Here is a 20,629-nt window from a genome sequence, read left to right as displayed (position 1 = left end):
CTAGAAAATAAAAAAATTAAAATTTCACAAAAGGGGTTATAACTGACAATAATTTTACAAGTTAAGTGGTGCTATTGAATTTTTTTAAGTACATATTCATTTGAATAGCCCTAAATCATCAGTTACTTATAAGCAAACAGATGTTCTGAATTTTAATTAATTTCAAAATTATGCCTGGTAATTTGATGTGTCTTACAGATTTAGAAAAAGACACACCTTGGCTGTGTCTTTGATACTAAATTAATGCTAAAGTCTGTGTTTCTCACTGAAAAATTTCCTGGGTATTAATATTTATGTCCTGAGCACAACTAATGTGACAAGATTTTATTCAAATTAAGTGTTACTATCAAATAAATGATAGGATATATTATTTATTATTTAGCACTTTAATAGTGGCTGTTTTCAAAGTATATGAATGTGTTCATTTAGAAATAAAATGTCTGTGAACAACTTGATCTGTTGCAGAAGCTAAATTCTTGTGTAATATAAATAGGTTTAACAGCATTGTTCTTGTCCCCTGAGTAAATGTTCTTAAATATTTTATTGTAAACTCCATGAGGGCAGGACTTATTTATTTCTTATTCACTGTTGGTTCCTGGAGTAGTCCCTGAAACATAGTATGTGCTCAATTAATATTTGGTGAATAAAAGAATAAATCCTCTCCAAAGGACTGAATTAGATCATGAAACTTTTTGTGTACTTGTTATCTGTATAGATTTTCTGTGGAGAAAGATATGTATCATAATGCTCCAAGTAGAATGAGTATGAAAATTTCTGGTGAAATCGATTAGTCTTTTTAGAAAAATGGTGATATCACATGTTGATAGGAACTTTTTTTAATTCTAGGAAGCACTGGAAACTTTGCATTCAGTCTGTGGACCAAGAGCCCATCTTTGGTTGTATGATCAATAAATGTGCCTGTTTTTCTGCTTTCAGCCCAAGGCTGTTCCAACTTGGGAGGCAAGACGAAGGGCACATACTAAATATTTAATAACCAAATGTTTAATGACCAAGAGTTAGAGCTGAGCAGAAAGACTGCAGTTGCAGCCATAGGCCTCCAGTGTATTTGTAGTTAGAACTGTAGGGTTTATTTCCTGTTAATTTGCTTCTTGTAGTTTTTAATAGTGTAGTAATTGTTTCAATTAGTATACTCTAGAAACACAAAGGAAATAATAGTAAAGAAAAAGGTAGTGTTTATCATAGTGTTTTATAAATAATTATATAAGTAGGAACTTCTGTGAGTGCTGACAAGGATAATGATTTGCATTTATAACAGTGTTATAAACTAGATCCTAGCTTGAGTATCAGGAAAATAGATAATAAACATACTAAGGCCAGAATGTATTTTACAATGAAAGAACTTTTTAAAAGTAACTTTTATTTGAAAAAAGGTAAATGCCTTCTTTGGAGATACAACTTCCTATTTTGAACTGGTGAATTTAATTGAAAGGAATGAATAATCAACATCATGGCTATTTTCTCAAGATTTGAGTAAACAAGCTTCTTGTTACCAAGTTTCTTCTTCACAAAGAGGATAAGTGGGGAGGGAAAACAAAGTCCTTATTAGTAATACAGGTAAAGCCCCTCCATCATCAAGAACCCCTTAATTAAATGCAATTACAGTGTGGTGAAAATCCTATCTTTGGATACAGTGAATGCTGGGACTGGAAAACAGGTGACTCTGACTTTATTCTTCTAGGTGACTGATTTTGGCTTAGCCGTGAAGAAGCAAGGTAGGAGTGAGGCCATGATGCAGACCACATGTGGCACTCCTATCTATATGGGTATGTTAGATTTTAAATGATTTTTCTATATAAAAGCAGAACAGCTGATGTGGATTAAAATTTGAGTAATTTAAGTTTACTGTTATGACTTAATGGCCCTCATCAAGTTTTTTCTTAAGTCAAATAATTTCAGTTGTTTCAGCATTTTTCTCATACGTCTTATCTTCAAAGATTACAGTTTTATTGTTTTTCTGGGCTCTTCTTTTAGTTGTTTGTATCTCTTATGTAATTATATCCTAAAATATTATTTTTGTTAATTTGTGCTAAAATTACGTGTGTGTTTTGCTTCTTTCCATTTTTATTCAATTTTGTTGCCATCAAATAGTTTTTCTCAAAGTACTGACAGTTTTCTGTTTTTCTAAATGTGATGTCTTGTCAATGGGTTTCAACCCCGAGCAAGTTCACTATGCTTTCAGTGTGACCAAAGAAATGACAGTAAAACGTTCTTCGGGTGAAAGAGTTATACCCAACTTTATTTCCACGGTGGCAGATCAATCACTAAAATCCTGTCCACTCAGAATGAGTCTGCACACAGCAAGCTGGCCTCTGCCTGTGGGCCCTTCTGCCCACACAGCCATCCTTTGGGCCTCTGTCCTCGGCGCTGCCACCACTTGATCCTCTGTTCTGCTCTCCTGCAGCCTTACAGCCATGCCACCATGTTGCCCACAGCACTGGGCAGAGCTCTTTATATACAGTCAATAATGTATTGCCCACACCTGTGTAGTGAGCTAGCCAACCAGGGCCAGGTGAGAATCCTGGCCACAGGAACATTCATTTTATCCACATGTGATTTGAACATTTTACCAAAGTATAGTTTAAATACCATAAAAAAGTACTATTCAATGATTTTTTTTATACATTCACAGAGTTCTGCAACTATCACCACATTCTAACAATTAGAACAATTCTACCTCAAAAAGTAGTCTCATGCCCATTTGCATTCAACCACTTTCCCATCCCAGCCCCTGTAACCACTAATCTTTTTCTCTCTCTAGATTTGCCTTTTCTGGACGTTTCACATAAATGAAATCATGCAACATGTAGTCAGTCTTTTACATCTGCTTTCTTTCACTTAGCATGTTTTTCAGGTTCATCCCTGTAGTAGCATGAATGTGTAGTCTGTTCCTTTTTGCTGAACAGGTTAATGGACACATTTTGTATACATTTTACACATTTTGTTTATTTTATCCATTTGTTGCTAATGGACATAGGGACTGTTTCCAGTTTGGAGCTATTATAAATAATGCTGCTATGAACATTCGAGCACAAGTTTTTATATAGACATATGTTTTCATTTTCCTTGGGCACCTACTTAGAAGTGAAATTTCTGGGTCATATATCATTTATGTTTAACTTTTTAAGAAACTGCCAAATGATTTTCCAAAGTGGCTGTCACATTTTACCTGCCCACTAACAATGTATGAGGGTTCCAGGTTCTTGACATCCTCACTGACATTTGATATTACCTCTCCTTTTAACTATAGCCATTGTAGTGGCGTGAAGTTGTATCTCATTGTGGTTTTTAATTTGCATCACCCTAGTGAGTAGTGATGGTAAGCATCTTTTCATGTAATTCTTAGCATTCTCTTGTTTGATGAAATGTCTGTTCAAACCTGTATCTATTGTGATCGTTGTATATTTTCTTCTTTTCAAATGTATTAACAAAATAATTACATTAATAGATTTTTAAAATGTTTAACTATCCTTGCACTTTTGTATTAAACCCCACTTGGTTTAATATACTGTTGAATTCAATTTATCATCACTTTATTTAGGAACTTTAGTATAGCTTTCTCTTTTGTTCTGCTCTTACCTTTTTTTGATGTTAGGATCATGCTAGCCTCATTTAACAAATAAAATATTTCACTTTTTATGTGCTCATGAGCCATGCAAGTAATAGAAATGATCTGTCCTTTAGTAGTTTGATGAAATTGCCCCTTAAATTTTTTTGGTCCTTCTGATCTTTGGGGGATGAATTTTCTGTTCTATTTCCAATTTATACTGTGTTATCCAAGTTTTCCACATCTTTTTGAATCATTTCGATTATTTATATTTTTTTAGAAAAACATTCATTACATTGAGATTTCAAAGTTTTATTGGCATAAATATGCATATTTATTCATTTGTAATTTTCATATTCTCCTGTGTATCTGTGATCATTATAATAACTAATATTAACACTAATAATTAATAACATTTTTTAAAAAGGTAATTTGGTGTAATATTCGCAATATGGCCTCTGATATCACCTGGCTAACTCATGATTCTAGTTCTGCTACTTACCATCTGGTTAATCCTGGGCAACTAACTGTTTTGTTGCAATTTCTACATCTGTATAGCAGGGATTATGTCACTCACTTGTCAAAAAAATTTTGAGGGTCCACTTCATGTCAGACACCAGCCTAGGTATTGATAAGACAGCAGTGAACAAAATATAAAAATGTCCTCTTAGCACAAACATTGAATGAGATGAAAAAGTAAGATACATGGTATTACCTGGTATGTTAGAGAGAAGTACTAAGGAAGAAAATAAAACAGGAAGGGGAAAGGATGTATTTAGGATGGTAATAGTATCTTTTCCTATTAGGTTGACATGAGAATTAAATGAGAAAATATATTTACAGTACTTAGCACAGTACCTGGAACATGATGCCCAATTTTAGCTGTTATATTAATAGTAATCATTTTCTTCTTGATCAAATTTGTTAGTGGCTAAGACAAGAACCAGTTCAAGTCTCATGTTAATTGGTTTGTTTTTACATTAATTTCTGCTTTTATCTTTCTGAATTTCTTCTTTCTACTCACTTTTGGTTTATTTTTTAATTTCCTAAGCTAAATGTTTTCTAACAAATACATTTAAGACTGTATTACATACTTTCCCCCTGAGAACATCTTTTTTTTTTGTATCATTAACATACAATTACATGAGCAACATTGTGGTTACTAGATTCCCCCCATTATCAAGTCCCCACCACATACCCCAAAACAGCACTGCATATCAGCATAGTAAAATGCTATAGAATCACTACTTGTCTTCCCTGTGCTGCACTGCCTTCCCTGTGCCCTCCGCCTACATTATGTGTGCTAATCGTAATGCCCCTTTTTCACCTTATCTCTCCCTTCCAACCCATCCTCCCCAGTGCCTTTCCCTTTGGTAACTTTTAGTCCATTCTTGGGTTCTGTGAGTCTGCTGCTATTTTGTTCCTTCGGTTTTTGTTTTGTTCTTATACTTCACAGATGAGTGAAATCATTTGGTACTTGTCTTTCTCTGGCTGGCTTATTTCACTGAGCATAATACTCTCAAGCTCCATCCATGCTGTTGCAAATGGTAGGATCTGATTTCTTCTTATGACTGAAAAATATTCCATTGTGTATATGTACCACATCTTCTTTATCCATTCATCTACTGATGGACGCTTAGGTTGCTTCCATTTCTTGGCTGTTGTAAATAGTGCAGCAATAAACATAGGGGTGCATCTGTCTTTTTCAAACTGGGCTTCTGCATTCTTAGGGTAAATTCCTAGGAGTAGAATTCCTGGGTCAAATGGTATTTCTATTTTTAGTTTTTTGAGGAACCTCCATATTGCTTTCCACAATGGTTGAACTTATTTACATTATCATGAGCAGCATAGGAGGTTCCCTTTTTTCCACATCCTCACCAACATTTGTTGGTGTTTGTCTTTTGGATGGTGTCCATCCTAACTGGTGTAAATTGATGTCTTACTGTGTTTTAAATTTGCATTTCTTTGATGATTAGTGATGTGGAGCATCTTTTCATGTGCCTGTTGGCCATCTGAATTTCTTCTTTGGAGAATGTCTGTTCAGATCCTCTGCCCATTTTTTAATTGGATTATTTGCTTTTTGTTTGTTGAGGTGCATGAGCTCTTTGTATATTTTGGATGTCAACCCCTTATTGGATATGTCATTTATGAATATATTCTCCAATACTGTAGGATGACTTTTTGTTTTACTGATGGTGTCCTTTGCTATACAGAAGCTTTTTAGTTTGATATAGTCCTACTTCTTCACTTTCGCTTTTATTTCCCTTGCCCATGGAGATATGTTCATAAAGAAGTTGCTCATGTTTATATTCAAGAGAGTTTTGCCTATGTTGTCTTCTAAGATTTTTATGGTTTCATGACTTACATTATTCAGGTCTTTGATCCATTTCGAGTTTACTTTTGTGTATGAGGTTAGGCAATAATCCAGTTTCATTCTCGTACATGTAGTTGTCCAGTTTTGCCAATACCAGCTGATGAAGAGGCTGTCATTTCCCCATTGCATATCCAATGGCTCCTTTATTTGTATATTAATTGACCATATATACTTGAGCTAATATCTGGACTCTCTATTCTGTTCCACTGGTCTATGGGTCTGTTCTTGTGCCAGTACCAAATTGTCTTAATTATTGTGGCTTTGTAGTAGAGCTTGAAGTTGGGAAGCAAGATCCTCCCCTGCTTTATTTTTCCTTCTCAGGATTGCTTTGGCTATTTGGGGTCTTTTGTGTTTCTGTATGAGTTTTAGAACTATTTATTCCAGTTTGTTGAAGAATGCTGTTGGTATTTTGACAGGGATAGCATTGAATCTGTGGATTGCTTTAGGCAGGATGGCCATTTTGACAATATTAATTCTTCCTACCCAAGAGGATGGGATGAATTTCCATTTATTAGTGCCCTCTTTAATTTCTCTTAAGAGTGTCTTGTAGTTTTCAGGGTATAGGTCTTTCACTTCCTTGGTTAGGTTTATTCCTAGATATTTTATTCTTTTTGATGCAATTGTGAATGGAATTGTTTTCCTGATTTCTCTTTCTGATAGTTCATCGTTAGTGTATAGCAATGCAACAGATTTCTGTGTATTAATTTTGTATCCTGCAACTTTGATGTATTCCGATATTAGATCTAGTAGTTTTGGAGTGGATTCTTTAGGGTTTTTTATGTACAATATCATTTCATCTGCAAACAGTGACAGATGAGTTCTTCTTTATCAATTGGATGCCTTTTATTTCTTTGTTTTGTCTGATTTCCCTGGCTAGGACCTCCAGTACTATGTTGAATAGAAGCGGGGAGAGTGGGCATCCTTGTCTTGTTCCTGATCTTAGAGAAAAAGCTTTCAGCTTCTCAGTGTTAAGTATGATATTGGCTGTGGGTTTGTCATATATAGCATTTATTATGTTGAGTTACTTGCACTCTATACCCATTTTGTTGAGAGTTTTTATCAGGAATGGATGTTGAATTTGTCGAGTGCTTTTTCAGCATCTATGAAGATGATCATGTGGTTTTTGTCCTTCTTTTTCTTGATGTGGTGGATGATGTTGATGGATTTTCGAATGTTGTACCATCCTTGCATCCCTGGAATGAATCCCACTTGATCATGGTGTATGATCCTCTTGGTGTATTTTTGAATTTGGTTTGCTAATATTTTGTTGAGTATTTTTGCATCTGTGTTCATCAGGGATATTGGTCTGTAGTTTTCTTTTTTGTGTGGTATCTTTGCCTGGTTTTGGTATTAAAGTAATGCTGGCTTCGTAGAATGAGTTTGGAAGTAGTCCCTCCTTTTCTATTTTTTGGAAAACTTTAAGGAGAATGGCTATTATGTCTTCTCTAAATGTCTGATAAAATTCAGCAGTGAATCCATCTGGTCCAGGATTTTGTTCACGGGTAGTTTTTTGATTACTGATTCAATTTCATTGCTGGTAATTGGTCTGTTTAGATTTTTTGTTTCATCCTGTGTCATATTTTTTCCTGAGTACTTCTTTAACTGTTTCTTTTGCTATACAGTGTTCTAGTTTTTATTCATTTCTTAAAAGTTTATAATTTTAATTTTAGTCTTCTTTAATCTATTAGTTATTTATAAATAAGTACGTTTAGAGTTTTCCATGTGGTTGGAATGGGTATGATGCTCATGTGAATGTGTGTTAATTTTCCTAGCCTTCTGGTTTTTCTTTCTGGTTTTTTTCATTGAACTAGGCAATTGTAACTTAGAGATTTTCAGCTGTCAGGAATTTCTTTCTGATTAACTACATGATTGGTTTTCGCAAATGTTGCATTAGATATTTAGAGTGTATGTATATTCCTGGTTTGTTGAGCATACACATTTTTATGTGTTTATAAAATCAAATGTGATATCTTCCTGATTCAAACTTTGCATGTTGGTTGCTTGCTTCTGTCAGTTTCTAAGACAGAGTAATTAAAGCTATCCACCAAGATAGGATTTTGCCAAGTTGTTTTTGTACTTTTAGAGTTCTTTAAAAATTGATTTTATGGAAATATAGTTTACATACAATTAATTTTGACAAATGCAAATACTTGAATAATCACCACACCAATGAAGATACAGAACATTTCTATCTCCCCAGAAAGTTCCTATGTGTCCTTCTTAGTCAGTCTCCCATCCAGACTCCAGCAACCACGGATGGGTTTTATCACCATAGCTTAGTTTTGTTTGTCTAGAATTTTATGTAAATTGAATCATACAGTATTATATTTTTCTGTGTCTGTCTCCTGTTTATTCCATGTAATCATTTTGAGACTTTCCCATGTTGTTGTATCAGTAGTTTTTTCATTTTTATTGCTGAGGAATATGCCTAGCTCCTTGTTTTTTTACCTACTTGATACATAAAGTTTCAAAATTGTTTTATCTTACTTGGAGAAAGGTTATTTTAGATTCTGTTCATGCCCTCCTCTTGGCAAGAGACATCTGGTCTGTAGTTACATGGGGAAAATATATCCAAGCACCCTGAGTTTTATGCCTGCTTATTAGTTGTTGTCTACGCTGATAACAAGTGAGAGAACAAGAGAGAAGACAGATGGTTTGTAGAGCTTTGCTGACTTCCTAAATTGTTCCTTGGCACAGTTATTCTGGCCTCTGCCTGCCTATGAGAGCTGCAGTGACAGCACAAGTAGAAATACCCCTGATGCTTAAGATGACTCAGAGTGAGGACCTGGAGTCCCGAGGCTCTGTTGTGTGATGCATCTAACATGAGGTCCTTCGTGGGACCTGATAGAGGATTTGCCCTTGTCATAGACACAGCCCTAGAGCGACTTGAACCTTAATGATTCTGTATTTGAGGAGATTAAGTAGAGTTAAAGAAAACAAGTAGTTGTTTAAAGGAAAACATGAATTAGTTAATTTTTAATGATTTGCAGATGAATGACTTAATTTGTTATCTATAGTTGAGCCTTTTCTCATTCTTCTGTTTATCTTTTGACTCCTTTTTTTGCTTTTTAATTCCTTTAATAGTAGGCAGAGGAAATTCCATTTGCTTTCAATAGTTATAAAAGGTGTGTGTGTGTGTGTGTGTGTGTGTGTGTGTGTGTGTGTGTGTGTGTGTGTGTGAGATCAAAAATGTTTTCTAAAGTAAAAACACCTTTTACATGGGAGGTTCTCTGTAGCTGTGCAGTGTTAGGCAAGATACTTAACATATCTGAAGTTTAGTTTCCTCACTGGTGAAGTGAGTGATTCTTAACATAATTTATACAAATAATTTACAATATATTTTTATGTTTTAAAGATTTATAAATATTGAAGTTCTATTGAAATGTACACATATTTTATTTTTATGTTTATAACTATTTTATTCTTCCTTTTTCCTTAAAGAAAGATACTTGATCCCTACCTGCAGAGATACAATAGACATATTCCTGAAATATCATATGTGACTTTAAAAAAAACCATCATTATAAAAAAAATCTAATCATTAAAGTAGAAAAAAGTTTTACACTGAGAACATTGTTTAACAGAAGCCTATTGTGACCACGTTGTAAGGCACAGAGCACAGAGATGGGGCATCAGGAATTCCTGGATCCTAGTCCTAACTGGCTTCTTGATCCATTTGTTGTAGGGGTTCTCTTAGTTTTCTCATTTAGAAAATGTGTAATTCATATTCCGTCTGAAGAATACTGTGATGTTGTTATTATTTTACTAAACTGATTTATAGCCATTTATCTTAGTTTTTTAAAATCAGATTTCCACATATTGGGCTGTCTTTAAATTATATCCACTTAAGACATATGCTCAATTCTACTTTTGGAAAAGAACTGCGATGTTGGCTTCTGTATAACTATACAATCTTTGTAAAATAATTTCTTAACAATTTCAGAGGAATGAGGAGCAGTACATTTAGTTACATGGTCTGTGCCATCATTCCATAGAAGCTAAATAACAGGAGTGAGGCTATGGTGACATCAGCTGTTAAGGCCTGTACATTATTCATTTAACACCTGCTGTTGGTTTTCTTTTTCCCTGTGTGGGAATAGATTACAACACATCGGCACATTTTTCATGCTTTGTGTTTACGCATTTAGAAGTTATCTATTGTATTATTAATATTATTTTATTTCTGCTTCTTTGGCAGCCCCTGAAGTTATCAATGCCCATTACTACAGCCAGCAGTGTGACATTTGGAGCATAGGTGTCATAATGTATATTCTGTAAGTAGCCTGCTAAATATACAGTTTAAAATGAATGGATGGACTCTAATAGTAGAATTATATAGATGTTAAATTAGAAGTAAATGATACAATTTTTAAAAAACAACTGAAAAACAGTTGGGAAGTCATTCTAAAAACTCTCTTATTAGTTGTCAGTAAATCCATTAGATATTTTTTTAATACTATAAATTTATAACTTTTAGTTTTACTTTTCATTGATCTGTAAATGCTACAATGCACTGTATGACCTGAGCAAAATGAAATACTTGCCTTAACACCTCTGATAAACCAAAAGTGTCTTCTCATTTTCTCAAGAGATTCAATTATAGCCCAGTGGATAGAGAGAGGTACTGGGATCTGGCACTAGAGCCACCCTATGGACAGGATATATGTGAGGAAGGGGCAGTAACTAGATAGAGGTTCAGCCTAGGATTCAGGGAGTACTCTGTAGTTCCTGATTCTCATAATGCCACTGAAAACATAGTCTTGTTCTTGCTTCTGTTCCACTCTCAAGATTCAGTCAAATCCGATGTCCTGTTCATTTCTTCCTTGACGTGTCCTTACCTATTCTTTTATTTCTCTTCACTTGTATCATTTCTCCTTATGACCCCTGTTCTATAATGTCTTTCTGACTGTTCTCCCTGCCTTTGTTCGTCCTTCACACAGCTGTCAGGGTTGTCTTTCTAAATCACAAATATAATCATAATTCTTTAGCGATCAGCAACCTCTGATAATTCTCCCTTGCTGTAGAAAAACGTCAGAGCATCCAAGTATGGCGTGACATAGGAAGTGTTTCATGACCTGGCTCCAGCATTTATTCCCAATCTGGAACTGGAAGTGTATTCTCATATGCCTACACTGTGCTCTAGGCCACTCCTTATGACTTAGACGCCCTGTATCACATGCCTCTGGGTCTTTGCTCATGCAGTTCTTTCTGCCTAGAATGTTCTCTGTGCTAACCTCTCTCCTGGGCACTCAACATTAACCCAACTGAAACATTAACACCTATGATTTCCCTAGCTCCTACTCTATTCCAGCAGTTACTACACTCTCTAGTATATGTGTTCCCACACTTCACAGAGGATTTAAGGCAATATACAAAAATGTATGCATAACAGTAATGTTGAAAGAAAAATGATATAATAAAATAAGAATACTTTATCTGTAAGGTTTGTACAAGTGTATATTTGATAGAATTAATTTTCACTTCTTTGTGTTCTCATAGCACTTATTAAAACTAGATTATATTATTGTAACACAGCTATTGTATTATGTGTATTGTACCTGTTTTCCTTGCTTGAAATTCCATGAAGAAGAGAGATCTTATATTATTCATCTTTGCATCCTTGGTATCTGGTAAAATAGTATGTATCTAGTCAGTGCTAAATATATGTTTGTTAAATTGAATTAAAGTGAATTGTCTAAGAGGTGTTCTGAAAAGTTAGTGGCCATTGTTCTGCTGCTTGGTAAAATGAACATTCTTATGTCAATGCAACATTAGTTTTATAGTCATATTGAAGATTTTGGTATACCCTACCTATTCCAGATCATTTCTAAACATTGCCATCATAGTAGTTGCATTTTCACAGTTCTTTGAGATGGAATACACAGGCAGTAGAAATTAAATGATGTGATCATAGCTGTAACTCAGATGGTCAACACATCACTGCTTGTTGCATAAAGTATAAACCTATTCACCAATTTCTTGATCATTGTTTTATGACTAGATGATTAGAATCATAACATAAAAATTCTGAGCCTTAGTTTTTAATTGAAAATGCAACTATTTAAATGAGTGATCATACTGGCAAGACTTTCTAGGCAACACAAGTCAAACATAATATATGTAATCTATTATTACATGGTCCATATGGTATTTGCTGCCTTCTGAGTTGGAATTTGGTGTTAAGAAAAGTGATAGTGTTAACATTTTTTTCTCTTCAAAGATATAATTTAAATTTTTCTGCTGCAGAGTGTGGTTACATATCATCATAATGACATCTTTTTTTTCTTTGCTGTAGACTCTTACTTAGCTAATCAGTGCCTATACATTAATCTGCCTGAACCAAGTAGTTTTATAGATAATTTCCTTCACCAAGGGCACAAACACATTCCCTTCTCCAGGGGGGGTTATCTTCTTGTTTATCAGTTACCCCTGATTCATTTCTACTTAATTGGACAATGATAACATACTATCTCAAGGTAAAGTTAACATGCCTTATGGATATTATTTTCTGCTGTTTGAGTCCTATGAATGCAACAGAAAATAATAGGAAGGCCTTACAAGGCATTTTTCATGTCTTGGATTCCCTTTTCTGGATGTGGAGAAAATTGCTGTCATAAAATTTCATATGCTGCTGATAGACCAACCATTAGATAGATTTTGTGCAAGTGAAATTGCTAAGGAGAGAAAAAAGTGGAATTTTTTTCAATGTAGCCCTTAAGCTATAGTTGCATGCCACTCAGGCAATGCAGGAGCAGCTTAGAAATTGGTGAATGTGCGTATCACTAGTTGTTAACAGACTCGGTGAACTGGGCTTTTGCTAGCCTGTACTTGTTATAAAAGATAGTAATTGTCCATAAGACCATTTTCCTGGCCTTTTAAAAATTGTATTTTAAAGCTAAACAATAGTGAGGCAAGTAAGAAAGAAGGCTCAGAATGAGCTGGAGAAATAAAAAGTATTAAAATAAGAGTTCTCAGAACAATTGGATATAAATACTGATCTCTTAACAAGAACTTATTGGTAAATGAACAGTTCTGTTGTCCAGCCTAGTTTGATGAACTGCTAGGATGGAAACAACTTTTTTCCCTAGGAATGTCATCATCATCATCAACAGCATCATTATTATCATGTAAAATATTTATCAAATTTAGACTTACTCAGAAAATGTTCATGGGAAAGATTTTTTTATTAAGGTATTATTGATACACACTCTTATGAAGATTTCACATGATAAACAATGTAGTTACTACATTCACCCTTATTATCGAGTCCCACCCCCATACCCCACTGCAGTCACTGTCCATCAGTGTAGTAAGATGCCACAGAGTCACTACTTGTCTTCTCTGTGCTACACTGTCTTCTCATGGGAAAGATTCTTAAAGAGCTTAAAGAAAAACATAACTTAAAAAAATCAGTAAAAATCTAACTAGGAGATAATTATACTTAGGTACATAAAAGATAAGCATTTGGGAAGTGTAGTGGAATTGTGCCATTTTATTTTTTTCAGTAATAAAACAAAAATATGATCCTGAGAATTGAAGAATAAACATACAGAGTTGCCTATGTGATGAGTCCAGTTTCAACTTATCTCTGGTTATCATTGGGAAAACTGGGTTGCCCTCAGATGTTGGGGTTGGCAGTAAAGATGATGGCTAACATTTGTTGAGAATGTACCACGAAGGACTGAACTCAACTTTTAAGCATGTTCTTGGTTTGGGATTGGATCACCTATTGAAACTTAGGCTTACCATACTCTTTGTATAGTACAGTGCTTCCTTTTAAAAGATTCTATAGACACATAACACCTGTATTATAGAATGTGCACCAAGCCTATATTTACATTATACACTCTAAATGGTTTTATTGATGTTCTCATTTTGTATACTCAGCTTTCACCATTCTAGGTTAAAGGTACAAATCATCATCCTCTGATTTTCCTTATCCATATTTTCTTCATTTTATCTATTATTTTTGAAGAGTTGTGGCCATTTTAATGGGCTTTTGTGTTTGACTCAGAGCCTATGGGTCTTAGGTTTATTCTAATAATACTAATACTAATATTTGCATAGTATTTTACCATAGGTATACTCTACCATGGTCATTAGAATATGAAAAATCTCACTGGACTCTGATAACTCAGTATGTTTTTCCCCAAGTACAGTTTGAATTCTGTACCTTAAGGCATTACCTTACCCTTGTTCACACTGATGTGTCTCTCCACTATTATCTGTCACTATTACTATTACTGTGCACTTAAACTCACACACCTCCCTGTATTTCAATCCAATTTAAGCTTAGTGTTTTCTTACCTGGAAGAGCTTTGGATTATTTGTAAGTCTGGAGGTTTCAATGTATATAAGAGCCTAACACTGATCTTGTAAAACCCTTTGCTTCCATTTCTCTATCCAGGAGATACTCACCTCTTCTGATCCTTTACTTAAATATGAAGTACCCCTATTTCCAAGTCCTGTGGAAACAATTTTAATAGCTTTATTTTGATTATTAAAAAATCTAGGATACAAAATGAATAGACAGAAATATGTTGCATTTCTATCTACTAATAACAAACTAATGGAAAGAAATCAAGAAAACAATCCCATTTACAATTGAATTAAAAAGAATAAAACACCTAGGAACAAATCTAACCCAAGAGGTAAAAGACCTGTATTCTATAAGACATTGATGAAAGAAATTGAAGAAGATACAAATAAATGGAAAGATATTCCATACTCATGGATAGAAACAGTTAATATTTTCATAATGGCTATCCTGCCCAAAGCAATTTACAGATTCAATGCAATCCCTATCAAAATACCAATGGCATTTTTTTTTAATTAAAGGGTAGTTTACACACAGTATTACATTAGTTTCAGGTGTACAACACAGTGATTCAACATTTATATACATGATAATTCTAGCTACCAGCTATCACCATACAAAGTTGTTACAATATTTTGACTATATTCCTTATGCTATACATTACATCCCAGTTACTTATTTATTTTACAATTGGAAGTCTGTACTTTTTTTTTTGTTGTTTGTTTGTTTGTTTTTTAAGAGGGCATCTCTCATATTTATTGATCAAATGGTTGTTAACAACAATAAAATTCTGTATAGGGGAGTCAATGCTCAATGCACAATCATTAATCCACCCCAAGCCTAATTTTCGTCAGTCTCCAATCTTCTGAAGCATAACAAACAAGTTCTTACATGGAGAACAAATTCTTACATAGTAAATAACTTACATGGTGAACAGTACAAGGGCAGTCATCACAGAAACTTTCGGTTTTGATCATGCATTATGAACTATAAACAATCAGTTCAAATATGAATATTCATTTGATTTTTATACTTGATTTATATGTGGATACCACATTTCTCTCTTTATTATTATTATTTTTAATAAAATGCTGAAGTGGTAGGTAGATGCAAGATAAAGGTAGAAAACATAGTTTAGTGTTGTAAGAGAGCAAATGTAGATGATCAGGTGTGTGCCTGTAGACTATGTGTTAATCCAAGCTAGTCAAGGGTAATAAAACATTCACGGATGCAGAAGATTTCTCTCAAAATAAGGGGGGTGAGGTTCTAAGCCTCACCTCTGTTGATCCCCAATTTCTCACCTGATGGGCCCCCTGTGACTGTGCCTGTCTTAGGTTGTTCCTCCCTTGAGGAATCTTACCTGTCTCTGGCTAACTAGTCATCTTCCGGGGCCATACAGGGAAATGTAAAGTTGGTAAGTCAGAGAGAAGCCTTATTGTTTGAAAAGGTTAGCTTTTTATTTCTTTGCATATTTATGCCCTGTGGCTTTTATGCCCAGCATTTGTCTTGAGGTATCTTTACCACTTGGAAGAATTATGATACTCGGTAAATTCGATATGAGGCACGAATTCTATTTAAGGGTTGTAATTAGGAAGGAAGAAGAAAAGCTATAGAAGTAGCAGGCGGAAGAAAACATGGGAAGATTGATTATTTCTTTGACATATCTTCTTGTAGAGTAACTTCAGCATGTATAGGTTTTAAACTACTAATTAAATTGCGCACACACACTGACATAATAGGAGTACAGTTACATAACCAAAGCAGACCTATAATTACCAGCCATCTCCAGTGAAACCAAGAAAACCAATTAGGCACCTTAGGCATTTGTGAAAACTTATCTATGATATGGTGGGTATTGTCCAAGTGAACTTGAACAGTCGGAGAGAAATCAGACAAATTAAAACAACCCATTCCTGGGGACTGTTCACATCCCATGTGTTCTTTTAACAGTAGATAGTCTATAGTTGTAAGATTTTGGAGCGCTACAATTTGCACTTCTCCTAATTCTTGGTTGAGTTCCAGCAGTATAGATCCAGTCAAATTTGTTGTTTTACTGTATGCACAGGCCAGCTTAGATATCTCCTTCTTCATTCCCATGGCAAGTCCAGGAACTGGTGGGATGAGTGCATCTACAGCTGTAGCAGCACGTGGATCTTTGTTGGGGTTTTTTGATGATCATCTTCTGGTATGAGTCTTCCAGAGAGTGCTGATGTTGGAAGTTCTTTTTCATATCGTATCTTAGTTCATTTTCTGGGTAGCCAAATTAGGCTTTGATCCTCTATATAAACACAAACAGACCCTTTGCCTACACTTTTCTATGCCCTTTATACCATTGTGTAGAACTCATTGGAGGTCACCACACAGGAACTGCTTTTTTTTTTTAAGAGAAAGGAATATTATCAGAAAAATGTACCTCCATAGCCGATCTTCTGACACCCTTTAAGTGGTCAAAATTAAGGATATTTAAAGCATGCATTAATCATTGATTTACAGTTAGTTTTATCCTATCAGGGAGTAATCCCCCTTTTCTTTTTTTTATTTTTATTTTTTATCATTAATCTACACTTACATGATGAATATTATGTTTACTAGGCTCTCCCCTATACCAGGTCCCCCCTATAAACCCCTTCATAGTCACTGTCCATCAGCATAGCAAAATGTTGTAGAATCACTACTTGCCTTCTCTGTGTTGTACAGCCCTCCCCTTTCTCCCACCCCCCTATGCATGCTAATCTTAATACCCCCCTTTTTCTTCCCCCCCCTTATCCCTCCCTACCCACCCATCCTCCCCAGTCCCTTTCCCTTTGGTACCTGTTAGTCCATTCTTGGGTTCTGTGATTCTGCTGCTGTTTTGTTCCTTCAGTTTTTTCCTTTGTTCTTATACTCCACAGATGAGTGAAATCATTTGGTATTTCTCTTTCTCCACTTGGCTTATTTCACTGAGCATAATACCCTCCAGCTCCATCCATGTTGCTGCAAATGGTAGGATTTGCCCTCTTCTTATGGCTGAGTAGTATTCCATCGTGTATATGTACCACATCTTCTTTATCCATTCATCTATCGATGGACATTTAGGTTGCTTCCAATTCTTGGCTATTGTAAATAGTGACCAATGGCATTTTACACTGAACTAGAGCAAAAAATCCAGTTTGGAATCACAAAAATCCTGAATAGCCCAAGCAATCTTGGGAAAGAAGAATACATTTGGGAGTATCATACTAACTGATTTCCAGTTTTACTAAATCAGTAATCTGAAAAAACATGTGCACTCCTATGTTTATCATTGCATTATTTACAATAGCCAAAATATGGAAGCAACCTAAATGTCCATCAATAGATGCATGGAGAAAGAAGATATAGTACATATGTACAGTGGACTATTCCTCAGCCATAAACATGAGTGAAATCTTGCCATTTGCAACAACATGGATGGACCTATAAGGTATTATGCGAAATGAAATAAGTCAGAGAAAGAGAAATACCACATAATTTCACTTATGTGGATGCTAAAAGCAAAACAAATGGACAAACAGAACTGAAATAGATTCACAAACATGAAAATAGATAGGTGTTTGCCATGAGTTGGGAGGAGGATGGAGGAATGGATAAAATAGGTAAAGGGGGAGAAATTAGTGGGGATATTTGATATCTTGATCTTGGTGATGGTTACATGAGCGTATACATGTCAAAACTCATCAAACTATAAGGTTTGTGCATTTTATTGAATGTACCTCAGTATAAAATATAAAAACTAAAAAATCAATAACTAAAAAAATATCTGAATGAAATGATTGCCTTTGTTGTAGATTATGTGGAGAACCACCCTTTTTGGCAAGCTCAGAAGAGAAGCTTTTTGGGTTAATAAGAAAGGGAGAGCTACATTTTAACGGTCCAGTCTGGGATTCCATAAATGATTCTGGTAAGTATAGATTTGTTGTTATTTACTAAAACAAATGTACATAGTATAAGAAAATTGGCCAATAATTCAAATACTTTTAAATCTCTGTTTAGTCACTAACTTTACTTGTAGAAGCAAACACAGTTTAGATGGACCAGCAGCTAGGAAGATGGTAGACTAGAAAGTCACTGTGATAACCTCCTTCCACGTACACACCAAGGAAGCTACTACATCTCATGCAACTCTGAAAACAACCTGAAGACCGCAGAACATATCTTCTCCAACTGAAGAAAAAGAGAAGACCACGCTGAGGAAGGTTAAGGAGGGACAGAGCTGCAATGGATGGGGATCAAGCCCTCCCTGCTCCCAAGCAAGAGGAAGAAAGGAAAAGAGTAGGGATGAGAAGAATACTCAGGAGCTCAGCACACCTGAGTGTAAAATGTCCTGGGGATCTGTTCCAGGAATACAAGTCCCACAGTGTTGGGCTTTGAAGGTTAATGGGGCTGGATACCAGGGATAATTGGAGCACTATGGGAAGCTGAGTCTCCACTTGTGGAAGACTGGCATGCTGCTCTGTTGATCCTTCTGCGACCCAACAAAGAGGCATCAATTTGAAGGGAGATTTGCTGGCCTTGGGAAGTGTGCCAGAGAGTCAGGGGGCTGTTTGCCCCAGTGAGCTCTACCCAGAGGAGAAAAGGGTTGGCAAATGCCACTTTTACAGCCCTACCTTAGCCCCACTGACCAGACACTTCTGGAAGCCAATTCTGAAACTCTCCACCTACTCCACTTGCTCAGCCCCAGCATTCTTCTGCAAACATGCTCTACCCAACACAGCCAGGCCAATGGAGTTCAGCCATTGCAGGCAGCCAGGCAGAGTCCACCCTGCCCACAGCACACCAACAGCAGTCATACTAGCCACAGTAAGGAATACCCTGGAGCACCTGGCTCATGTGAGCAGTTTCTCACCTCTGGGCAACACAGGATGCCTGTTACACAAAGCACAAAGCACTGCTTTTAAGACCTGGAGGTATAGCTCATTTATCCAGTACATATATACAAACACAGAGAGGCAGACAAAATAAAGAGGCAGAGGAGTATGTCCCAAACAAAAGAACAAGATAGAACACCAGAAGTGGTAAATGAAACAGAGATAAGAAATCTGATGAAGAAATTTAAGGCAATGGCCATAAAGATGCTCACTGAACTGGGGAAAAGAATAGACAGTCTCAGGGAGGAACTTCAGCAGAGAGGTAGAAAATATAAAAAAGATCCAGTCAGGGCTGAAGAATACAATAACTGAATTGAAAAATACAATAGAGGGAATGAATAGTACACTAGTGGATACAGAAGAAAGGATCAGTGAAGTGAAAGACAGGGTAGTCGAAAGTAACCAAGCTGAAGAACAGAGAAAAAAATTTATAAAAATGAGAAGACATAAGAGATCTCTGCAACAACTACAAATGAAGCAATATTCACATTATAGGGGTCCCAGAAAAATAAGAAGAGAGAGAAAGGGTAAAGTCTATTTGAAGAAATAATAGCTGAAATTCCCACCAAGAGTGAAGGAGGGTTCCCTTTTCTCCACATCCTCACCAACACATCAACATTCTGATTGGTGTGAGGCAATATATCTCAGTGTGCTGTGATTTTCATTTCCATGATGATTAATGATGTTGAGCATCTTTTCATGTGGCTGTTGGACATGTGTATGGCTTCTTTGGAAAAAATGTCTTTTGAGCTCTTCTGTCCGTTTTTTAAATTGGGTTATTTGGTTTTTTGGTGTTGAGTTGTATGAGTTCTTTATATATTAAGGACATTAGCTCCTTATCAGATTTATCATTTATAAATATATTCTCCCATACAGTAGATTGCCTTTTTGTTTTGCTGATGGTTTCCTTAAAGGAAAAAAGCTTGTGCAGAAGCTTTTTCATTTGTTGTAATCCCACTTGTTTATTTTTGCTTTTGTTTCTTTCCTTGAATGGTATATTCAGCAAAAAATTACTAATGCTGATGTTCAATAGATTCCTGCCTATTTCTTCTTCTAAGAGATTTAAGGTTTCTTGTCTTATATTTAGGGCTTTAATCTATTTTGAGTTTATTTTCTGTATGCAGAAGATATTGGTCTGGTTTCATTCTTTTGTATTGAGCTGTCCAGTTTTCCCAACACCATTTATTGAAGAGACTCTCTTTCCCCATTGTGTATTATTGCCTACTTTGTCATATGTTAGTGGACTGTATATGCATGGATTTATTTCTGGACTCTCTGTTCTGTTCCACTGATCCGTATATCTATTCTTGTGCAAGTACCATACCATTTTAATCCATGTAGCTCCATACTATAGCTGGAAATCAGGGAGTATGATACTCCCAAATTTGTTCTTCTTTCTCAAGATTTCTTGGGCTATTCAGGATTTTTGTGATTCCATACAGATTTTAGGATTTTTTGCTCTAGTTCAATGTAAAATGTCATTGGTA

The 20,629-nt window shown here is 35.4% G+C and overlaps 1 protein-coding gene across 15 annotated transcripts in view; it reads left to right on the top strand.

Annotated features, from left to right (window-relative positions):
• STK33 (serine/threonine kinase 33) overlaps positions 1-20,629 on the top strand; it is a 197,635-nt gene that overhangs the window by 121,685 nt on the left and 55,321 nt on the right. For all 15 annotated transcript variants that reach the window (XM_073216126.1, XM_073216124.1, XM_073216128.1 and 12 more), the window contains 3 exons: positions 1,700-1,784; positions 10,138-10,213; positions 18,063-18,175. In XM_073216126.1, coding sequence (XP_073072227.1) covers positions 1,700-1,784; positions 10,138-10,213; positions 18,063-18,175 — 274 coding nt within the window. The remainder of the gene's footprint in view (positions 1-1,699; positions 1,785-10,137; positions 10,214-18,062; positions 18,176-20,629) is intronic.

The sequence above is a fragment of the Manis javanica genome, chromosome 11 (genome assembly GCF_040802235.1).
Source record: "Manis javanica isolate MJ-LG chromosome 11, MJ_LKY, whole genome shotgun sequence".
In the NCBI taxonomy this organism is placed as follows: domain Eukaryota; kingdom Metazoa; phylum Chordata; class Mammalia; order Pholidota; family Manidae; genus Manis; species Manis javanica.
This window is presented reverse-complemented; position numbering and strand designations above follow the sequence as displayed.